The following is a 17,555-nucleotide window of genomic DNA, read 5'->3' on the forward strand; positions in this document are numbered from 1 at the left end:
TGAACATTCCAGTATTTAAATATTTAATTTTCCTGAGAGAAATAGAGAGTACGGGTATAAGAAGAACTAAAATTATTTAACATTACATTCCTAAATGAAATAAATAAATCTTTTATTCTGGCAGTTTCATAATAAAACGCTATTATGTACACTATGTAGGACAGGAACAGATTCATGTGATACTCAATAAATACAAAAGGAACTGAATCAGTATCTGTCTGGGTCGCTCAAAGGATAACGAGATAAAATCTTGATCAGAACCTCGTCATATAAATCAAATTAATTTAAAAATAAAAATGTATGTACTTACAGTCAATATTAATTTTGTTAAATATAAACTAATGAAATAATTATCAATTAAATAGGTGGGATACTAAATATATTAATAAAATTACAATTAAAATTATTTGGACACGTATTTATGTACACGTTATACTGAGATGAGAAATTGTAGGGTCTTTATTAACTGTTAAATTAATCGTTCTTGTAATTTCATCGAAATAGTAATGTTGTTCCTGTGAAAAAATCGTTTAATTATGTTTTAGATTAATCGGTGGGAAGATGTTTTAAATAGTTGGGTAATTTTTTTTACAAATTGCAATAGAATGATATTGAGGTATTTTATCGTAATCTTATATATAGTGTTGAGTTATATGTATCAAAACATGTTTGTTGCCCGGTTTAATAGAAGTGGCTGAATAAAGACGTATTTATATACATGTGAACATAGGAATAAGTTAACACTTTTAATGTAGTACAGCCTGTTCGGCCTTGATCAGGCTAATAACAGAGAGAGATTAACAGTTGAATATAATATAATTATAATTAATATTTATAGTTAATATTATTATAATTACAATTTGTAGGTTTAAAAACATAAGTAAAACAAGACAAATCAATAATAATAATAATGTTATTATTATTAAACAATAATTATAATAAATATCAATAATAAATAAACGATAATCGTAGTAATCACAACCACAACAACAATAATAATAATAATGTTATTATTATTAAACAATAATTATAATAAATATCAATAATAAATAAACGATAATCGTAGTAATCACAACCACAACAACAATAATAATAATAATGTTATTATTATTAAACAATAATTATAATAAATATCAATAATAAATAAACGATAATCGTAGTAATCACAACCACAACAACAATAATAATAATAATGTTATTATTATTAAACAATAATTATAATAAATATCAATAATAAATAAACGATAATCGTAGTAATCACAACCACAACAACAATAATAATAACAATAACATTATTATTATTATATTAATAGGCAGTGATTACATACAAAACAGAATTTAAAGTAATCGTCAGCATTTATTTACAGGTACATAAATAATTAAAAGCAGAATTTATTTCCATTGATAAATAAACATAAGTAAGACCGTTAGTTTTAACTTTTTTAACCATTAGTTTTGTATTAACAAAAATAGAACAATAGATAAGACAAGTATAAAGTTTTTTACTGCAAATATTTTGCTACTCACCAGTAAAACTACCCTAACAATTTCGGAATGAAATTTAATACATTACCTCTTTCACTTATAGTCTTTCAGTATCTCATCGAACCATCTCTCGTTTTCGTGTACTGGAATTACTTGTGACGTCACCTTAATCGCGTCGAACTCGGATAACTCCTCTATCGTAGCACTCTCTCGCGACTCACATCTCGCAGAACTTTATCTCGCAGACTGATATCATAGCATCTCGCTTAGACTGACTTCAACGTCTTCCCCAGAGTATTTATACTCCTACGCTCTTTACCTACCGGACCGGACCCACATCGAAGCGTGAATGATCACCCGAGCCCTTTCGTTCCCATGAATTCATAACCTGAGTCCGGTAACTCTTCTAATGGAACTAATGGAACATCTATTTAGGTGTATCGATGGGCAGTATTACAAAAGACGGTTGTTAAACGGACTGTTACCTTTAGTTAAAGGGTTTCTTTTACATCTTTTTAGGATTCTTCCATTATTATATTTTCTACTACTTTCTTCTTAATTGGTAGCAATCCGTTGTTCAGGCCCATTTTACCGGTGTTGTTACAATACTAATTATCATTCACATTCATGGGCCCAAACAATGACCTGAGAGCCCTTTCTTATATCTTAGAAATGTCTGAAGAAAGCCGCAATGTAGTTTGAATAATAAGTTTTCGATTATTATAATTTATGATTATCAATTTAAGAAGGGTAACTTTATTAATCTGCTTAACTTCAGGTGCATGAGAGGCTAACTGTATGACGCTATTAGTTTTTTGACTATCGGCTTTGAAAAATTAGCTGCTATTTCAGCAAAAAATCTTTAAAAACTTAGTAGTTCACGCTTGTAAAAATGTACATACGAACATGATAAAACATTATTACATTGTAGCAAATAGACAAATGTAAATAAAAATTCTAATATTGAGATTAGATGGCATTTGGTAAAAGTTGTAATGACTTTTAAAAAAGGTTGTACCTTGATTCATTACATTTCTATCCATTATATAAAATTTAGTAGAATGCTTTTATTTTAAATTACGTTTTACTAATAGATTTAATTTATTTTATTTGTATATTTTAAATTACATGTTAAGATTGTAAATAATTTTTTCTACAAAGAACGCATTTTAATTATTTTTCTCAATTGGAGTTGTTCATCAGATCTTCATTCAACTAGACAGTATATCTGTTGTGCTACATTATCGGAAGGACTGAATTTTTTAAAGCACTTTCCACGACGTTATTTTATTCATTTATTTATTTTTGTCTTCAATCATTTGACTGGTTTAATGCAGCTCTCCAAGATTCCCTATCTAGTGCTAGTCGTTTCATTTCGGTATACATACTACATCTTTAAACATTTGTTTTACATATTCCAAACGTTGCCTGCCTGAAGAATATTTTCCTTCTACCTGTCCCTACAATATTAAAGCGACTATTCCAGGATGGCTTAATATGTGGCTGTAAGTCTGGCTTTTTTAGCTATATTTTTTCCAAATGCTTCTTTCTTCATCTATTTGCCGCAATACCTCTTCATTTGTCACTTTATCCACCCATCTGATTTTTAACATTCTCCTATAGCACCTCATTTCAAAAGCTTCTAATCTTTTCTTCTCAGATACTCCGATTGTCCAAGCTTCATTTCCATATAAAGCTATACTCCAAACATATACTTTAAAAAATCTTTTCCTGACATTTAAATTAATTTTTGATGTAAACAAATTACATTTCTTACTGAAGGCTCGTTTCGCTTGTGCTATTCGGGATTTTATATCGCTCCTGCTTCGTCCATCTTTAGTAATTCTACTTCCCAAATAACAAAATTCTTCTACGTCCATAATCTTTTCTCCTCTGGACATGGGCGTATTATAAATGATGAGAACAAATTTACGACAGTTTTATCAAATTTAAATAGTTTAACAATAAGCTATATTTATTTTTAGTTTGCGGAAAAGTGATGAATAAAGAAATGAAGGTTGGACATTGAAATTTAAGAACAGGTGCTTTAAATCGTTCTGTCATTTATGTAATTGATTTTGACCTGAAATTTATTCGCGATAAAATATGACATATTACCGTTTTTATACAGAGATGAATTTCATGTTTTAAATGTGTATCTAACCGTTAACATTTTGTTAAGTAAATAATATATTTAAAACCTTATTTGTGTATGTGTCTTTAAAAAATAAATATAAATAAAATTAACTACCTCTCATTGAATACTTACCCTAGAAATCCCATTTTCCCCTCAGCTGTTTGACAACTGTGATAAAAAATGAATATTTAATTAATTAAAGATCGATAGTAATCTAAAATAGGGGATCTTAAATATACTATATATATATATATATATTAAATGATTAATTACAAAATAAGCACAAAATTAACATATTTTTGCTATTTTTACACATCCATCCATCGCTTTCAAAAGAAGAAAGAATTTTTATTATTAAAATAAAACTTCCACCATGTTGCTACCACTACGTAATAAGTATATTTTATTAGCTTACTTTGTAATAAATTGAGATTCTTTGTACTTTAAAATTGAAGTCAGATTACTAAAATAAAAAAGTGATAAAATCATAATATAAAATAATGCGCACACTAATCTAAAATTATATTACCGTAAACAAATTTCATACTCTATTCTGCCGAAAGATGCACTAACTATTTTCAGTGAGCCCGAGGTCAGAGTCCGTTTATAGAGTAGAACATTTGTTTATACCAGTTTAAACTGAAGAAATTTATAGGTTTCCCTATAAAAGGACCTCGAAAGTGTCAATCATTGGAAAGCATTACAAATACTACTGGAAATGTACAACTGGAAACACAAATATTTTAACAACACTGTCTGCAATTTGGCCGTTTCTAGATCGTACCGGGGCAGAATAATAAAATTTGTTTTACACCTATTCCCGCTGAGATCATAGATATTCTGTCAAAAGTAAATCAAATCTGTCTACGCTGTAATGTGGTGGATGTTACTTTTGTGATGTAATAGTTGTACATCCCATCATCAAGTATGGTCCTATCATCAAGTATTGTACATCAATACTTGATGAAAACAATAAATTCATTGAAATCTGCATTATTTTTAGTTTACAATATGCTTTTATTTTCGTTATTCAAAAACTATAGAATTTCTTAATGGCATCACATTAACTTTTTTATCATTATATTAAAGATTTTACTAAATTTTCCTCTGTTTTTTTAAATTTAATCGCTAATTTTCACATTTCATAATTTTTCAAAATAATGTATAGAATAGCAACATAAAACCGAACCATTATGAAACCGCTACCCAGCGCTACTTATGAAAGACTCTCACACAACTGGCGCGGCTAGTGGATGTATATGTTACTACTGATTGTTGCTGCCGTTTGTCAGATGGTTACGTGTCAGGGCAATATACGCTTTGTTGCAGTGCGGTATTGTGAGTGCAATTGTGTTTGTGTAAAATGTCTTAGTAAATCCAGGAGAGGATAGCTATAGTTGACGCCAATAATCTTTCTGGGTCGTTTGTGAAGAATCACAAGTATTCATAGAAACATTTCCGAATGCCAGTATCCTAGCGAGAGTAGCAAACACGATTTAGTTCAAAATTGGCGTACAACAGGTTCAGTTTCAAATGAAAAACTAAATAGGCAACTTGGCGTTAGGATTCCACAGGCCATTGCCGATGCTGAAAGGAGAATTACTGCCAGTCCAAAAAATCGCTACGAAAGTTATCCCAACAATCTGGTGTTAAATACACATTTTGTCGAAAAATTCTTCACGAATTAAAATTGAAACAGTACCGCTTTACAACTGTGCAACAAGACAAACCGAAATGACTTCATTACTGGAACAGGGTTCTCGAAAACATTGTCGGTGAACAGAGGTCTCTACTTGCGATTTTTTACCTTCGGGCTACATAATTCCCACAATATTAATGAAATGAAGGTGAACATTCAACGTGAAATCAACGCGATTGACAACATTTGCGTCAGACGACTCTCGATATGATCAGTCGAGCACAAAAGTGCATCGATGCCCTGGGTGGTCATTTTGAACATCTTTTGTAACAATAAGGTAAATAATGCAACATTTAAATTACGTTTTATGTTTTTCTTATTTAATTTATTCGTATCATGCATAAAAATTCATTCTAACATAACCTACCGATTCTGCAGCGGTTACGTTATGGGTTCGGTTTTATGTAGCTCACTCAGTATCTTACTATAACCAAAATGAAATGCCTACATATTTATGATATGTTGTGTACACTAATCATAAAACAACCCAATCACACTGATACCGGAGGGAATATGAATCAAACCTAAATATATTTAGTTCAAATTGTATACTTGACTGGATCTGTGGAAACTGATAATTTACACAAGGAATATATGTCGTTTAAAAGATTTGTAATTTTTATGTAATAAATGTAAAAACGGATAATCAAATATTATTTGGGAATATAGAAATTCTCACAGATAAAATCGTTAACAGAAATTATTTATAAATGTTTGCTAAATTATTACCGAATATATCTTCCGTATTCTGGAACCAAATCGAATAAAGATTGAACAAACTTGTTATATAATCTGATAGGTCATATGCATTCATGGATGTTTTATATTTCAGTAGTTTTATCCTTAACGTATTAATGTTGAAGATAACAATTTTTCATAGTTTCCTTAATAACTATCATTTTCTCTGATGCTACCTTGGTTTATACGGAGCTAGTTGAAAATTTCTTTTTTTCAGAAATTTTTCAATGTAAAGATAGATAATGTGGGAAATTTATTAAAGAGTACATAAAGAAAACGATTGCTGCTAACCAGAGGTAGATAAATTGAGAAATGGTGGCCGGTCAAACTTTGAAGTAACTTGTTACCATCTTTTTACGATAAGTAACAAATGAAAACTTGTAAGTTACTGACAAACTACTTGAAGTTTCAGGTTTCTTTGAAATCAAGTGATACTAAAAGAATTACTTAAAAAAAACAAAGAAAGCTGATAATTAGATAGTCCGGACATTAAATAAATACATATTTTTTTAATATAATTTATTATTTTTTTAATAATATTGTAAATAATGATATTTTTTCTTTATTTTCGTCATTTTAATTTTTTCGAATGAAATTTTACAGAAAAACGATGCAGTACCCGAAACATAGTATGATGTACGCAAAGTATTCAAGGTTAAGTATGGCTATGCTTATATATATTAGTAACATATAAAAATATTTAAACAATTTTTTTTTTTTAATGAAAATTCAAGAAAAATAATAATCAAGAAAACTTAAGAATTAAACTAAAACAAATTCTTGAATTCAGAGATCATTAGCTCTTGGTAAAGGAATCAGAATCACCTGTGCAGTAAAGGTCTCTTTACAGCGTTTCTTTGCTTTCCTTTATTAATTTAATGAAGACACGTAATTTTCACTTCTGTTTTTCTTGCAAGAAATTTGTTTCAAACAAGTTTGCAAGAAACATTTTGGGACGTGAAGGCGTGTTAACTAATTTAATCCCTCAACTAAATGTTTCTGTCAATTATCCATAATTAAAAAAATTGAAAGTTCTTAAAACAGCAAAACATACATTAAAACTTTTATGCATGTATTTTATATTATTGTAATATTTTAATTATAGGAAAGGTTATCTCTAAAGTAAAGACCGTTTCATTGTAAAAAAATTTATTCTGAAAACTTTATAATTTTTTTTATTTATCTTGAACTTCATACCTATTACTAATTCTCTATATAATTGCCATATGAATTAAGACATTTATCGTAGCGATACATCAGCTTTAATATACCCTCGTCGTATTCTTCTGCTGCCAGTCCATTTACCCACTGATTAAAAGTATTTTTAAGTTAATCGTCACCCGCGAATCGCTTACCACTCAAAAATTCTTTCAATTTTCCAAACAAATGGTGAACAGAAGGAGCTAAGTCCGTACCTATATGGTGGGTGATTGTAAATTTCCCATCCAAATATTCTAGATGTGGACATGTGGACGTGCATTATCGTGCAGCAAGATGATGCCGTCGGTCAGCCGCCCACGTCACCGATTTTGAATGGTGCGCCGTAACTTATGTAGGGTTTCGAAGTAGGCTTCTGCAATTATAATCGTTCCACGCGGCATGAAATCGATCAGCAATATGCCAAACCGATCTGAAAAGACTGTGTCTTTTGTCTGTGTCTGTGTCCAAACGGCTGCGGTTTTACCTTTGTCGGTCTGGTTGGTGATTGAGGATGACGCCATTCACTTTACTGCCGTTTCCTCTCTGGCGAGTAATAAGAAATCCACATTTTATCGCCGGTAACAATTGAATTATGAACTCATTACTTTTTTCTATATACCGCATCAAAATTCCAAAACAGATCCTTTCGCATTTTTTTGTGACGTTCCGTTACGATATGCGGCACCCGACGTGCAAAAATTTTTCTGAAGCTTAAACTATCGTCAACAATGCGACCGGTAACAGCTCTTGAAACATTAGGAAAAAGAAGGGCCAGGTCGGAAATCGTTGAGCGACGATGTTTTGTGATTTCATCATTGACCAATTTCAAAACTCCTCGGTGATTATTGGGACCTCTCCGAATGTTCTTCATCGTGCGCATTAATTGCGTTATTTCTAAACCACTTGGGACATTTCTTTCATTTATTACATTATTACCGTATACAGCAACCAACTGCCTATGAATTTCAACCGGCTTAACTTTTGTTGGTTTAAAAAACTTATAACAACGTATTTCACAGTCGGCGACAACATCGATTTACCTATTCATTTTATAACGTAATTACTCACACGTATTAAATGATTCTACAACGCGACAACTTACAAATAACAATGCAGTGTGTACATTATTAGCGTGGGCATGAACGACACACGTTCACCAACCTTAAGGAGATATCCCTCGTATTATTCGTTTATACTATGTAATTGAAAATGATAAGTAAATTAAGCAGATTGAACGTAACACACGTAATAATCCTAAAATTTGTTTAATGTAAAGCTGTTTTCTAAACATACTGTGAAAATCTTTTTACATTTAAATCACAGCGGGCCTACCTTGAAATTAAAAAAAGTATTATTCGATTACATGTTCTACTGCCGATGCCATAATTTAAACAAAAATTTATAAAAATATAATTAACAACGAACGAATTTATAAATATCACATATATATTATAAATACCTATTTTGAAGATTTGGATATTTTTCATATTGACTATATTTTTCAGATTTAAATAGCCTGAAATTTATAAAAGTAATTGTATTATTTTTTAAATCTATATTTACTACATATTATTTATTAACTTAAATTAACGCTATCAAGATAAACAATATACCGGAAACTTTCCAATAACCATGGGAAATATTTTCCATGGTTTAATTGTAATAATTTTCATGGTATGAGATTTATTAGTATTAATAGAATTGTAGAAATTCTACTTTAGCTTTTGTAGCAATATTAATGTTAATATTTTTTATTTGCATTAATAATTTTTTTTCGTTATTGCTGCGTATGTTAAGCAATAATAATTAGCTAACAATGAAAACCGAACAAATCTTTCTAAAGCTGTACAAATTTTTATGAAATGTTAATTTCTTCTTTTTTTTAATTTAAAAAAAAAAGTATAATGATTTTTTGATTTTTGTCAATCAACCAATGGAAGTAACTAATCATATGAAAAGAACGAACAATACTCTCAAAGAAAGAATGAAGTGTGGGAATAATGAAAATTCAAGAAAAGGAAATATAGTTAAACCTGATCTATCTTACCCTCTGAATGTTATAGATCGGAGAATAGGTTTAGACATTTAATAGATGTAAGGCTTTCAGAATCAGAGCGCTAAAACAAACTCTCCAAAAGTTTTTGATTTGGTGATAAACAATGTTTGTCTAATTACAATAATTAAAATAGTACAAAACATGTTGCCATTAATACGTACTTATTATTTACTCGTTAATACTTATTTATGCCGCTCCACTGCAATGTTTCCTTACCGATTAAGCCAATATATCTTTTCTGAGGTAAGCAATCGTGAATCGCTATTCAAAATATTAGAAATTGGAGTAGGTAGTAAACCACTAAAGAAAATTAAGGATACTTTAACAAAAACAGTTCCAAAAGTTAAATACTGGGAGAATTTGTCCCTGAGAAATACAGCGAAGAAAGGATTCAAGTACAGTACTTGGGAAAATATGCCTTGCTAATTAACTAAAATAAAAGGTCACTGCAGAATAAAAAATAAGGAAGAGGACTGGCATATAACTGTAACTATGACTAGCATATAACAGAAAACAAAAAAATCTATTTTGAAGAAGAAAAAAGTAATTATTGCACAGGAGTGAGACCAGAAGTACTGCGTGCAATTGAATTCCATTCTCTGAACGGTATTGGACATATGAAATGGATTAAGATTATGTGGAGGAGAATATTAAGACGAGTTCTTAATTAGAGATTATTTAAGGTAGAGGAATTCCAAAGTGTGCTTGTATGGTGCAAACGAGGTAGGCCCTACCTACAAAACAAATATCCTGTGAAATTTATAATATTATGCCGGTTTAGGACGATATGTCCTAAATTTGTTTAATACTGTAATCGGCTGTGACTTTTTATTTACTTGTACGAAGTAAAGTTAGTACTTTGATCGCGAAAAATTTCGGTTTTCAGATTCCAACGGAAATTACCATTTTGGCCGTTCCGGAATCCATTTTGTCTAGTTTCGGCATGACATCTGTACATATGTTCTCGTATAACTCAAAAACGATTAGCCGCAGGATGTTGAAATTTTGGATTTAGGTCTGTTGTAACATCTAGTTATTGCAACCGACTGAACCAAAAGTGTCCAAAAAATACCAAAATCCGAAAAGAATTTTATGCCCTCATTGAGATCTCTTCAATTATATATATGTAAGTGGTACTTATTTTCATTGGTTCTAGAGTTATAACCAAATAAATTTTTAATTAATGAAATATTTGGATCTTATATGGGGAAGGCACATTGGATTGAATCACACTTCATCTCCTTTTTGTAAGTATTTTTTTAAATTTATTTCTTTGATTATTTTTTTAATTTAAATATATTAATTTATTAATAAAAAAAAAAAAAATTATTGGATTTTTTTTTTTGTAAAAAACAAATCCAATAAATAATTATTCAATAACAATAAGAAAAAAAAAATGAAAAAAATAAAAAGTTATTAGTAAAATAAAATTTTATGTACTCTTAGAAATATGAATATGTAATTCAATAGGTATTATTACATATGTTTATAAGTAATAGATTTGGTGAAACATTTCATTATTTATTGTTAATTGAAAATTGTGATTTAGAATCGTATTATTTTTGGATTTTCTAGTTTAATTTCTGTTTAATTTTATCTACATTAAAATTAACTACAGAGTGAATGAAAAATAGACCTTCACAAGAACAACAACAACAACAACAACAACAACAACACACACACACACACACACACACCCACATACACACATATAACCACGCGCGCGCGCGCGCGCTCGCGCGCACTGAGGCACACATGCCTGATTTTTAATAAACTGGAAAAGAGCTTATCTTTTAGTTCATTACTCCTCTGATATTGTCAGACAATATTCTCCCTAGGTCGAAGTTGATCATCATTTCGTTTATTTGTTTTTTGTTGCATATCATTTAATCTCTCTTTGGTTTGATATAATTTGTGATAATTTCCGATCTTAATTTGTGATCACGTTTTCATTGTTTTAAAATTTTTTCTCACTTTATATTCATCATCCTCCCTTAATCTTTTTTTTCTTTCCTTGTCTTAACGTTTTCTTCCTTTTTATATTTATCATCTTCTCTTAATTTGTTTATTCTTCCCTTGTTCTTAACGTTTTCTTCTTCATAGTCATTTTCTTGTCGTTTTTTTGAGATATATTTCTTCATGTTATCTTTCATTTTCATTTTTCATTATTCATCAAACAATCCAATAATACAAACGGAATATTTTACACATTAAGGTCGTAATTAACATTTGCAACCAGTATACAGGACTTCACTAATCGGAATAATTTAATTATTATTTATACGACACACCAGAAATCTGATACGTTTGTTAATCGGTAACTCACGAAGATACGAATAATACTGATCTAGTAATATCAGTAATAAAGGGACTTTTACTCTATTCTAATATTTCATGTAAGATTGTTGAATTAATAATTGTATAAATATTAGTTGATAATAAAAATTAATATTTCAGCGATTATGGTACTATTCACTTTATTAAAGAATCGGAGGATCGTATCACACTTTCAAATTAAATAAGTTTAAACCAAGTGCAGTAAAAAGTGTGTATATGTAATTTAATAAGCATACAAGGAAGTCATGTTGTGCCCACATCAGATTTTTGTAGATGGGCTGATCAAGGTAATAGATAAAACCTATCCTATTAACTAGAGAGGGATCGCTCTTAATAAAAACTATTGTCAAGTACTTTACATTTCTTCTAATCAGGAGACAGACACGGTGGTGGAAAACAGGAAAATTTTGCCGTAGAAGCAGAGTGGATTTAGGTTTGATAAAAAATGCATCGATAATATTTTGCTTTTTAGTCTCCTGATTAATATTAAACTTAGGTAAATGACAAAAAAAGTTAATCGCTGTATTTGTTTATTTTTAAAAGCGCATTTGATACCGGAAATAAGAATAAGTTATTTTTAAAATTATCCAGCATCGGTGCAAATTACAAAATGGTAAATATTTAAAAAAGATTACTAATTCTAACTCAAAAACCCTTAAATAGCGATTAAATTAAGCTAAAAAAGGCATTTTTCAGGACGGCTATATTTCGCCCTTGTTATTTCCATAAGATTAGCGTAATTCTTTGAACAGAATGTTGTTAGAGAAGTAAGAATAAATCAGGCAAATTAGATTAATATTTTGTTATTTGCAGATTATCTTGTCAACCTTTCTAACTCATAAAAATTGAAACATATTTAAGTGGCAATGCTAGCACAGTGCTTTTATATTAATAATAATTGTAAGTGAATACTGTGAAGACAAAGCCAATTATTTTTTGACAGGGAGGGAAATGTAATGAAATGAAGCCTATAAAAATGGAAAAATTGAAAGACTTGATAAATAAACATACTTAAAAGTACTTTTTTTATCATCAGGAATGATTCATAAGAATGTTGATTATATGATTAAAAAAGCCATGTTTGGAACGGCGACTATTTTAGGTTATTTAACTAAGCATTTGCCACCGTTAGTATTAATACAATTGTATAAATTAATGTTTCACTTACTTTTAAAAGTATATACCAGAGTACTTTCGAAGCCGTTACTCCCTCATCGGTGATTTCCCAAAATATGTTAATTCTAGTTCAAATGTATAATTGTATTTAAAGTAAAATTATTACGTTCATAATAGTCGGTCGTCAAGAAACCAGATTATTAGAGAAATTTTGTATATATGAATAAAAATAAATTGATGAATGAAGTGGTCAGATTCGATAATGATATCCTTTATGAAAAAAAATTATATAATAATTAATTATTAATAGGTTGGTAACATTTCATTTAATATTAACTCTATTTCATAAACGTCGCAAACATCTTACAAACATGACGTCACAGTTTTATTGACGTACAATTTAATTTAATTTCTTGATGATGGAGTAACGGCTCCAAAAGTACTCGGATATAAACTTTTAAAATTGTTGGTAAGTGAAACATTAATTTATGCAATTATAGGTTATGTTTGGAGCTAAATCACATTCCTGGTTAAAGAAAAATAGGATTTTAATTTGATGGTGTAGTAAATTTTTTTTATACGCATCCGAAATCAGGGCACCTTTATGTTTTGAATAATTACATAAAGCAAAATATGGAAAACAAATGTTAGCTACAGAAAAGTGAAGGATGTTAGAGGATTTTAATAAACACCACAAATTACTGGATTCTGAACAATTCGTAATTCGAATTGTAGACAATCGTCACAATGCCCTGCGCAGTCCATATTTTTTTATAAGTGATATTTAAATACACAGGTTAATAATCCAGTGAAAGATATCAAAAAAAACAAATTTCTAGATTATATTTGAACACTATAATATTTTGGAAATTTGTAAAATATCCTAAACGTTTAAAAAAAATACGGAATTTTCATAATGTTTGTAGAATATTCCGCATCATTGCTACTACAAAGAAGATCTCGAAAGTTCTTCATCAATATAAAACGAGTGTGTGTAGTAGTACATAAAAGTGCATAGGTTAAGTTCGAAGGCGAAGTGTAAAACTTAATTTCTTGACATTGGATGAATTCAGAATCACTCAGTGTTATGTAAAATGTAAAATATTATTGAGAAGTGTATAAACATTTCCGTAGTGAACGGGTTTAAAAAGAGATGTAAATCTAACGGTTAAATATAAACGGAAACCAAGAAATCAAAGCTTTTGCGAGCAGACGAAACAGATGATGAATGACAGCAACGGCTTCAGAATATGAAGGAACGTATCGAAGGCGGCTGAATCTGCGGAACCAATGGGAACATCGTTTACAAGAAATGCAAGCATACGCTATCACTTCGCGAGAATCTGAATTTGAGGACCGACGTGAATGTCCGTCTTCAGACAAAGCGGATCTAAGCTTTGTTGGTTAATTAAATTAAATCAAATAAAAAATTTAATTTTACATATTTATATAGCTTCATGCATACAATACATTTGTACAAATTTGAGTAGTTGCATAGTTATTATACTGTATTTTACGCGTTTTCGTTCTAACCACATTATGTAGGATAATAAACAGGCTAGTTTTGAAAAGTTTTTTTAAAAAAAGGTGTGGTACATAACTTAAAATCTAATAATGTGTTAAACAAAAAGGTACACCGATTTATAAAACGAAAGGAGATGTCAACAAGTGGGGGGAAAAAATTTTGAAGTGTTATACGAAAGAAATGAATTATATAGTGGTGTTATAGAGGAAGAAGCAAAAGTAGAACAAGATGGAAAAAAAGATACAACACTGAGATCGGAATTTAAGAAAGAATTACAAGATTTGAATGATAGAGGTTCCTGGAATCGACGGAATATCTGCAGAATCTCTGCGGAGTGCAAGCGATAGATAAATTGCACAAACTGGTGTGGAATATTTATGAAAAAGGGGAAGCTCCGAAAGACTTTAAAAAGTGTGGTATAGTTATGATACTAAAGAAAGCAGAAGCAGATAAATGTGAAGAGTACAGAACAATTACCTTAACTACTCAAGCATCTAAAATCTTAAGTAGAATTTAGTACAGAAGAAGTGAGAGGAGAGTGGAAGAAGTGTTAGGAAAAGACCAATTTGATTTCAGGAAAAATATAGGAACAAGCGAACCAATTTTAAAGCTCAGATTAATAGTAGAAGGAAGATTAAAGAAAAAACCAACATACTTTGCATTTCTAAACTTAGAGAAGGCATTCGATAACAGAGACTGAAATAAAATGTGAAGCATTTAAAAAAAAAAATAGCATTTAACTACAGAGATAGAAGAACTATTGCTAACATTTACAGGAACCAAATTGCAAGATTAATAATCGGAGTATGTAAGAATGAAACCGTAATACAAAAGGGAGTCTGACAAGGTTGTCAGACTCCCTTTCCGTTCTTACTCCTATCTCCGTTACCTTTTAGTCTTTATGTAGAACTAACAGGTAATGATGTTAAAGAACAATTTAGATCCGAAGTAACAGTACAAGTTGAAAAGATGGAGATGCTGCGATTTGCTGATGATATAGTAATTCTAGCTGAATGTAAAAAAGATTTAGAAGAAACAATGAACGGCATGGATGACGTACTACGCAAGAACCTCCGCATGTCTACTCGAATTTGAAGTAAAATGTAAAATTTGTAAATAGAATAACATCTTTAAATTAAATTAGACAGGTTTCAAATAAGCAATTATTAAAAAAAGTATTTTTTTTTGCAAATGCCTTTTTTTATTAAAAATACTTTTTTAATTCTTCTTTAAATTTTATTTTTATTTAAAGAGTGCTTCGAATAAATAACACCTACCAAACATTAATTACTGGTGCAAAATTAAATAATAGTCAAAATTAAAATTAGAATACAAAATGTATATATTTTTTTTTTTAAGTTTGTATTAAATTTAAATTAATTTTTTTTTTTTTTAATTTATTTTTTTAAAACTTTTTTCATATTTATTAAAGCTATTACTATCCTATTTGAAACTACATTCAGACCAAAATAATCTTTTGATAAATCTTGAGTATTCTGTTTTCTCTTTCTGATTAACCAAAATACATAGACCAGGTATTCAGAATTAAATTTTTTAAGGTAATTTTTAAATACTTCTTATATTATAAAAATATTTTCAGTTTAATAAATCTAATCGCACACACAAATACACAGAGTTTAAAGTACTTACTCTTTTTCATTATAATCTTTCCCCGCACTGATGGTAAAAAAGCTCATAACGTAGATTATGATTCGCATGTTCAAAACTCTTAACTTTTTCGTAAAATATGAATAATTGTCTAAATTTTATAAACTTATCTATTCAGAATATACGATAGATCGATACTGCTAACTCTAATACTCAATACATACGCTGTTAATGCTCTTATATATATATTCATGAGAATATATATATATGTATTCTTATTAATATATATACATATTCTTATTCAATCGAATGACGTCAAAGTTCATACTTTGACGTCATTCGATTGAATATGACGCTAACGAATAGAAGAGATACACATGTCAAGTACCCAAAACTGGATACCCCCATCCTACTTCATTAAAACGTATATTAATTTTATTTTTCAATACGTGTTTTAAATAAATGGAAAATTATAAAAAAAATGTAACGTGGAGACCAATATATTCTTAAATATATATACATTTTTAGACCAATATATTTTTAAATTAAAAAATAAACAAACATTTTTCAAAACTAGATAGGTTTCTATAAATCCACCGGTTTGCTCTAATGGTGAAGCCGTCTTCGCAAATCAGTTGATTTCGAAGTCGAGAGTTCTAGCGTTCAAATCCTAGTAAAGGCAGTTATTTTTATACGGATTTGAATACTAGATCGTGAATACCGGTGTTCTTTGGCGGTCGGGTTTCAATTAACTATACATTTCCGAAATGGTCGACCTGAGACCATACAAGACTACACTTTACTTACACTCATACATATCATCCTCATTCAACTTCTGAAGTAATACCTGACCGTGATTCTCGAAGTGTAAACAGAAAAAAAAAAGGCTTCTAAAAAAAAAAGCATTTAATAAATTTAAAGAATTCACAAAAAAAAACTAAATAAAAAATTTGTTTAAGAATAATATAAATTAGAATATGTAAATAAGAATAAATACATGTTTTTTTTCTTTACTTGAACTATTTTGTAAATGTTTTTATTTTTTTCTCAAAAGGGTTTTTATTTTTATGAATAGTGCTAAATTTACGCGGAATAACACCAAAGCAAATACGATGCATTTGTATCTCGATGTAAATAAGAAAACAAACGTAGAAAAATATCATGAGTAAAGGTTCTTTGAAATATTCATAATATTTTACCTTAATTCAACTTGCTTTAGTTTTCGAAAATACTATTGATATACCCAAACTAGAACAAGGTATATATTATAACATTACACTATACTGACAAGTACTTGAGATTACAGTAGTCGACGGTGACGATAATTGAAAGAAAATTTCATATTGTCCGGAGAGACAATTTCTTTAAAAAATTAATCGCATAACGGGACCACCGGATAAACTAATCCTATATAAAAATATAAAATATTATTTTATTTTTACAAATTTATAAGAATAATTTTCTTTTTAAATTTTTTAGTTGTAATTATAAAATCTAATATACAACTAGAAATATTGATTTATTATAAATATATAAATATATATTTTTTTCAGATACGCTTAAAATAATCTTTATTTATACTGAGTTTCATAGCTTTCAAATAGGTATTTGAACCGTTGTAAGTTATTAAATAGAAGCAAGACAAGTTAAAACT

General features: G+C 29.2%; 1 protein-coding gene across 3 annotated transcripts in view; it reads right to left on the reverse strand.

Annotated features, from left to right (window-relative positions):
* LOC142333251 (uncharacterized) overlaps positions 1–17,555 on the reverse strand; it is a 113,021-nt gene that overhangs the window by 91,818 nt on the left and 3,648 nt on the right. Inside the window, exons 1-3 of one of the 3 annotated variants that reach the window (XM_075380252.1) lie at positions 15,944–16,108; positions 8,719–8,775; positions 3,755–3,790 (exon numbers count right to left, since the gene is read on the reverse strand). In XM_075380252.1, the coding sequence (XP_075236367.1) occupies positions 3,755–3,790; positions 8,719–8,775; positions 15,944–16,011 (161 nt within the window). In that variant the 5' untranslated portion in view covers positions 16,012–16,108. Of the gene's footprint in view, positions 1–3,754; positions 3,791–8,718; positions 8,776–15,943; positions 16,109–17,555 lie in introns of those variants that run through there. The other 2 variants (XM_075380251.1, XM_075380253.1) reach the window with 2 other exon arrangements.

Source organism: Lycorma delicatula, chromosome 12, assembly GCF_047948215.1.
Source record: "Lycorma delicatula isolate Av1 chromosome 12, ASM4794821v1, whole genome shotgun sequence".
Taxonomy (NCBI): domain Eukaryota; kingdom Metazoa; phylum Arthropoda; class Insecta; order Hemiptera; family Fulgoridae; genus Lycorma; species Lycorma delicatula.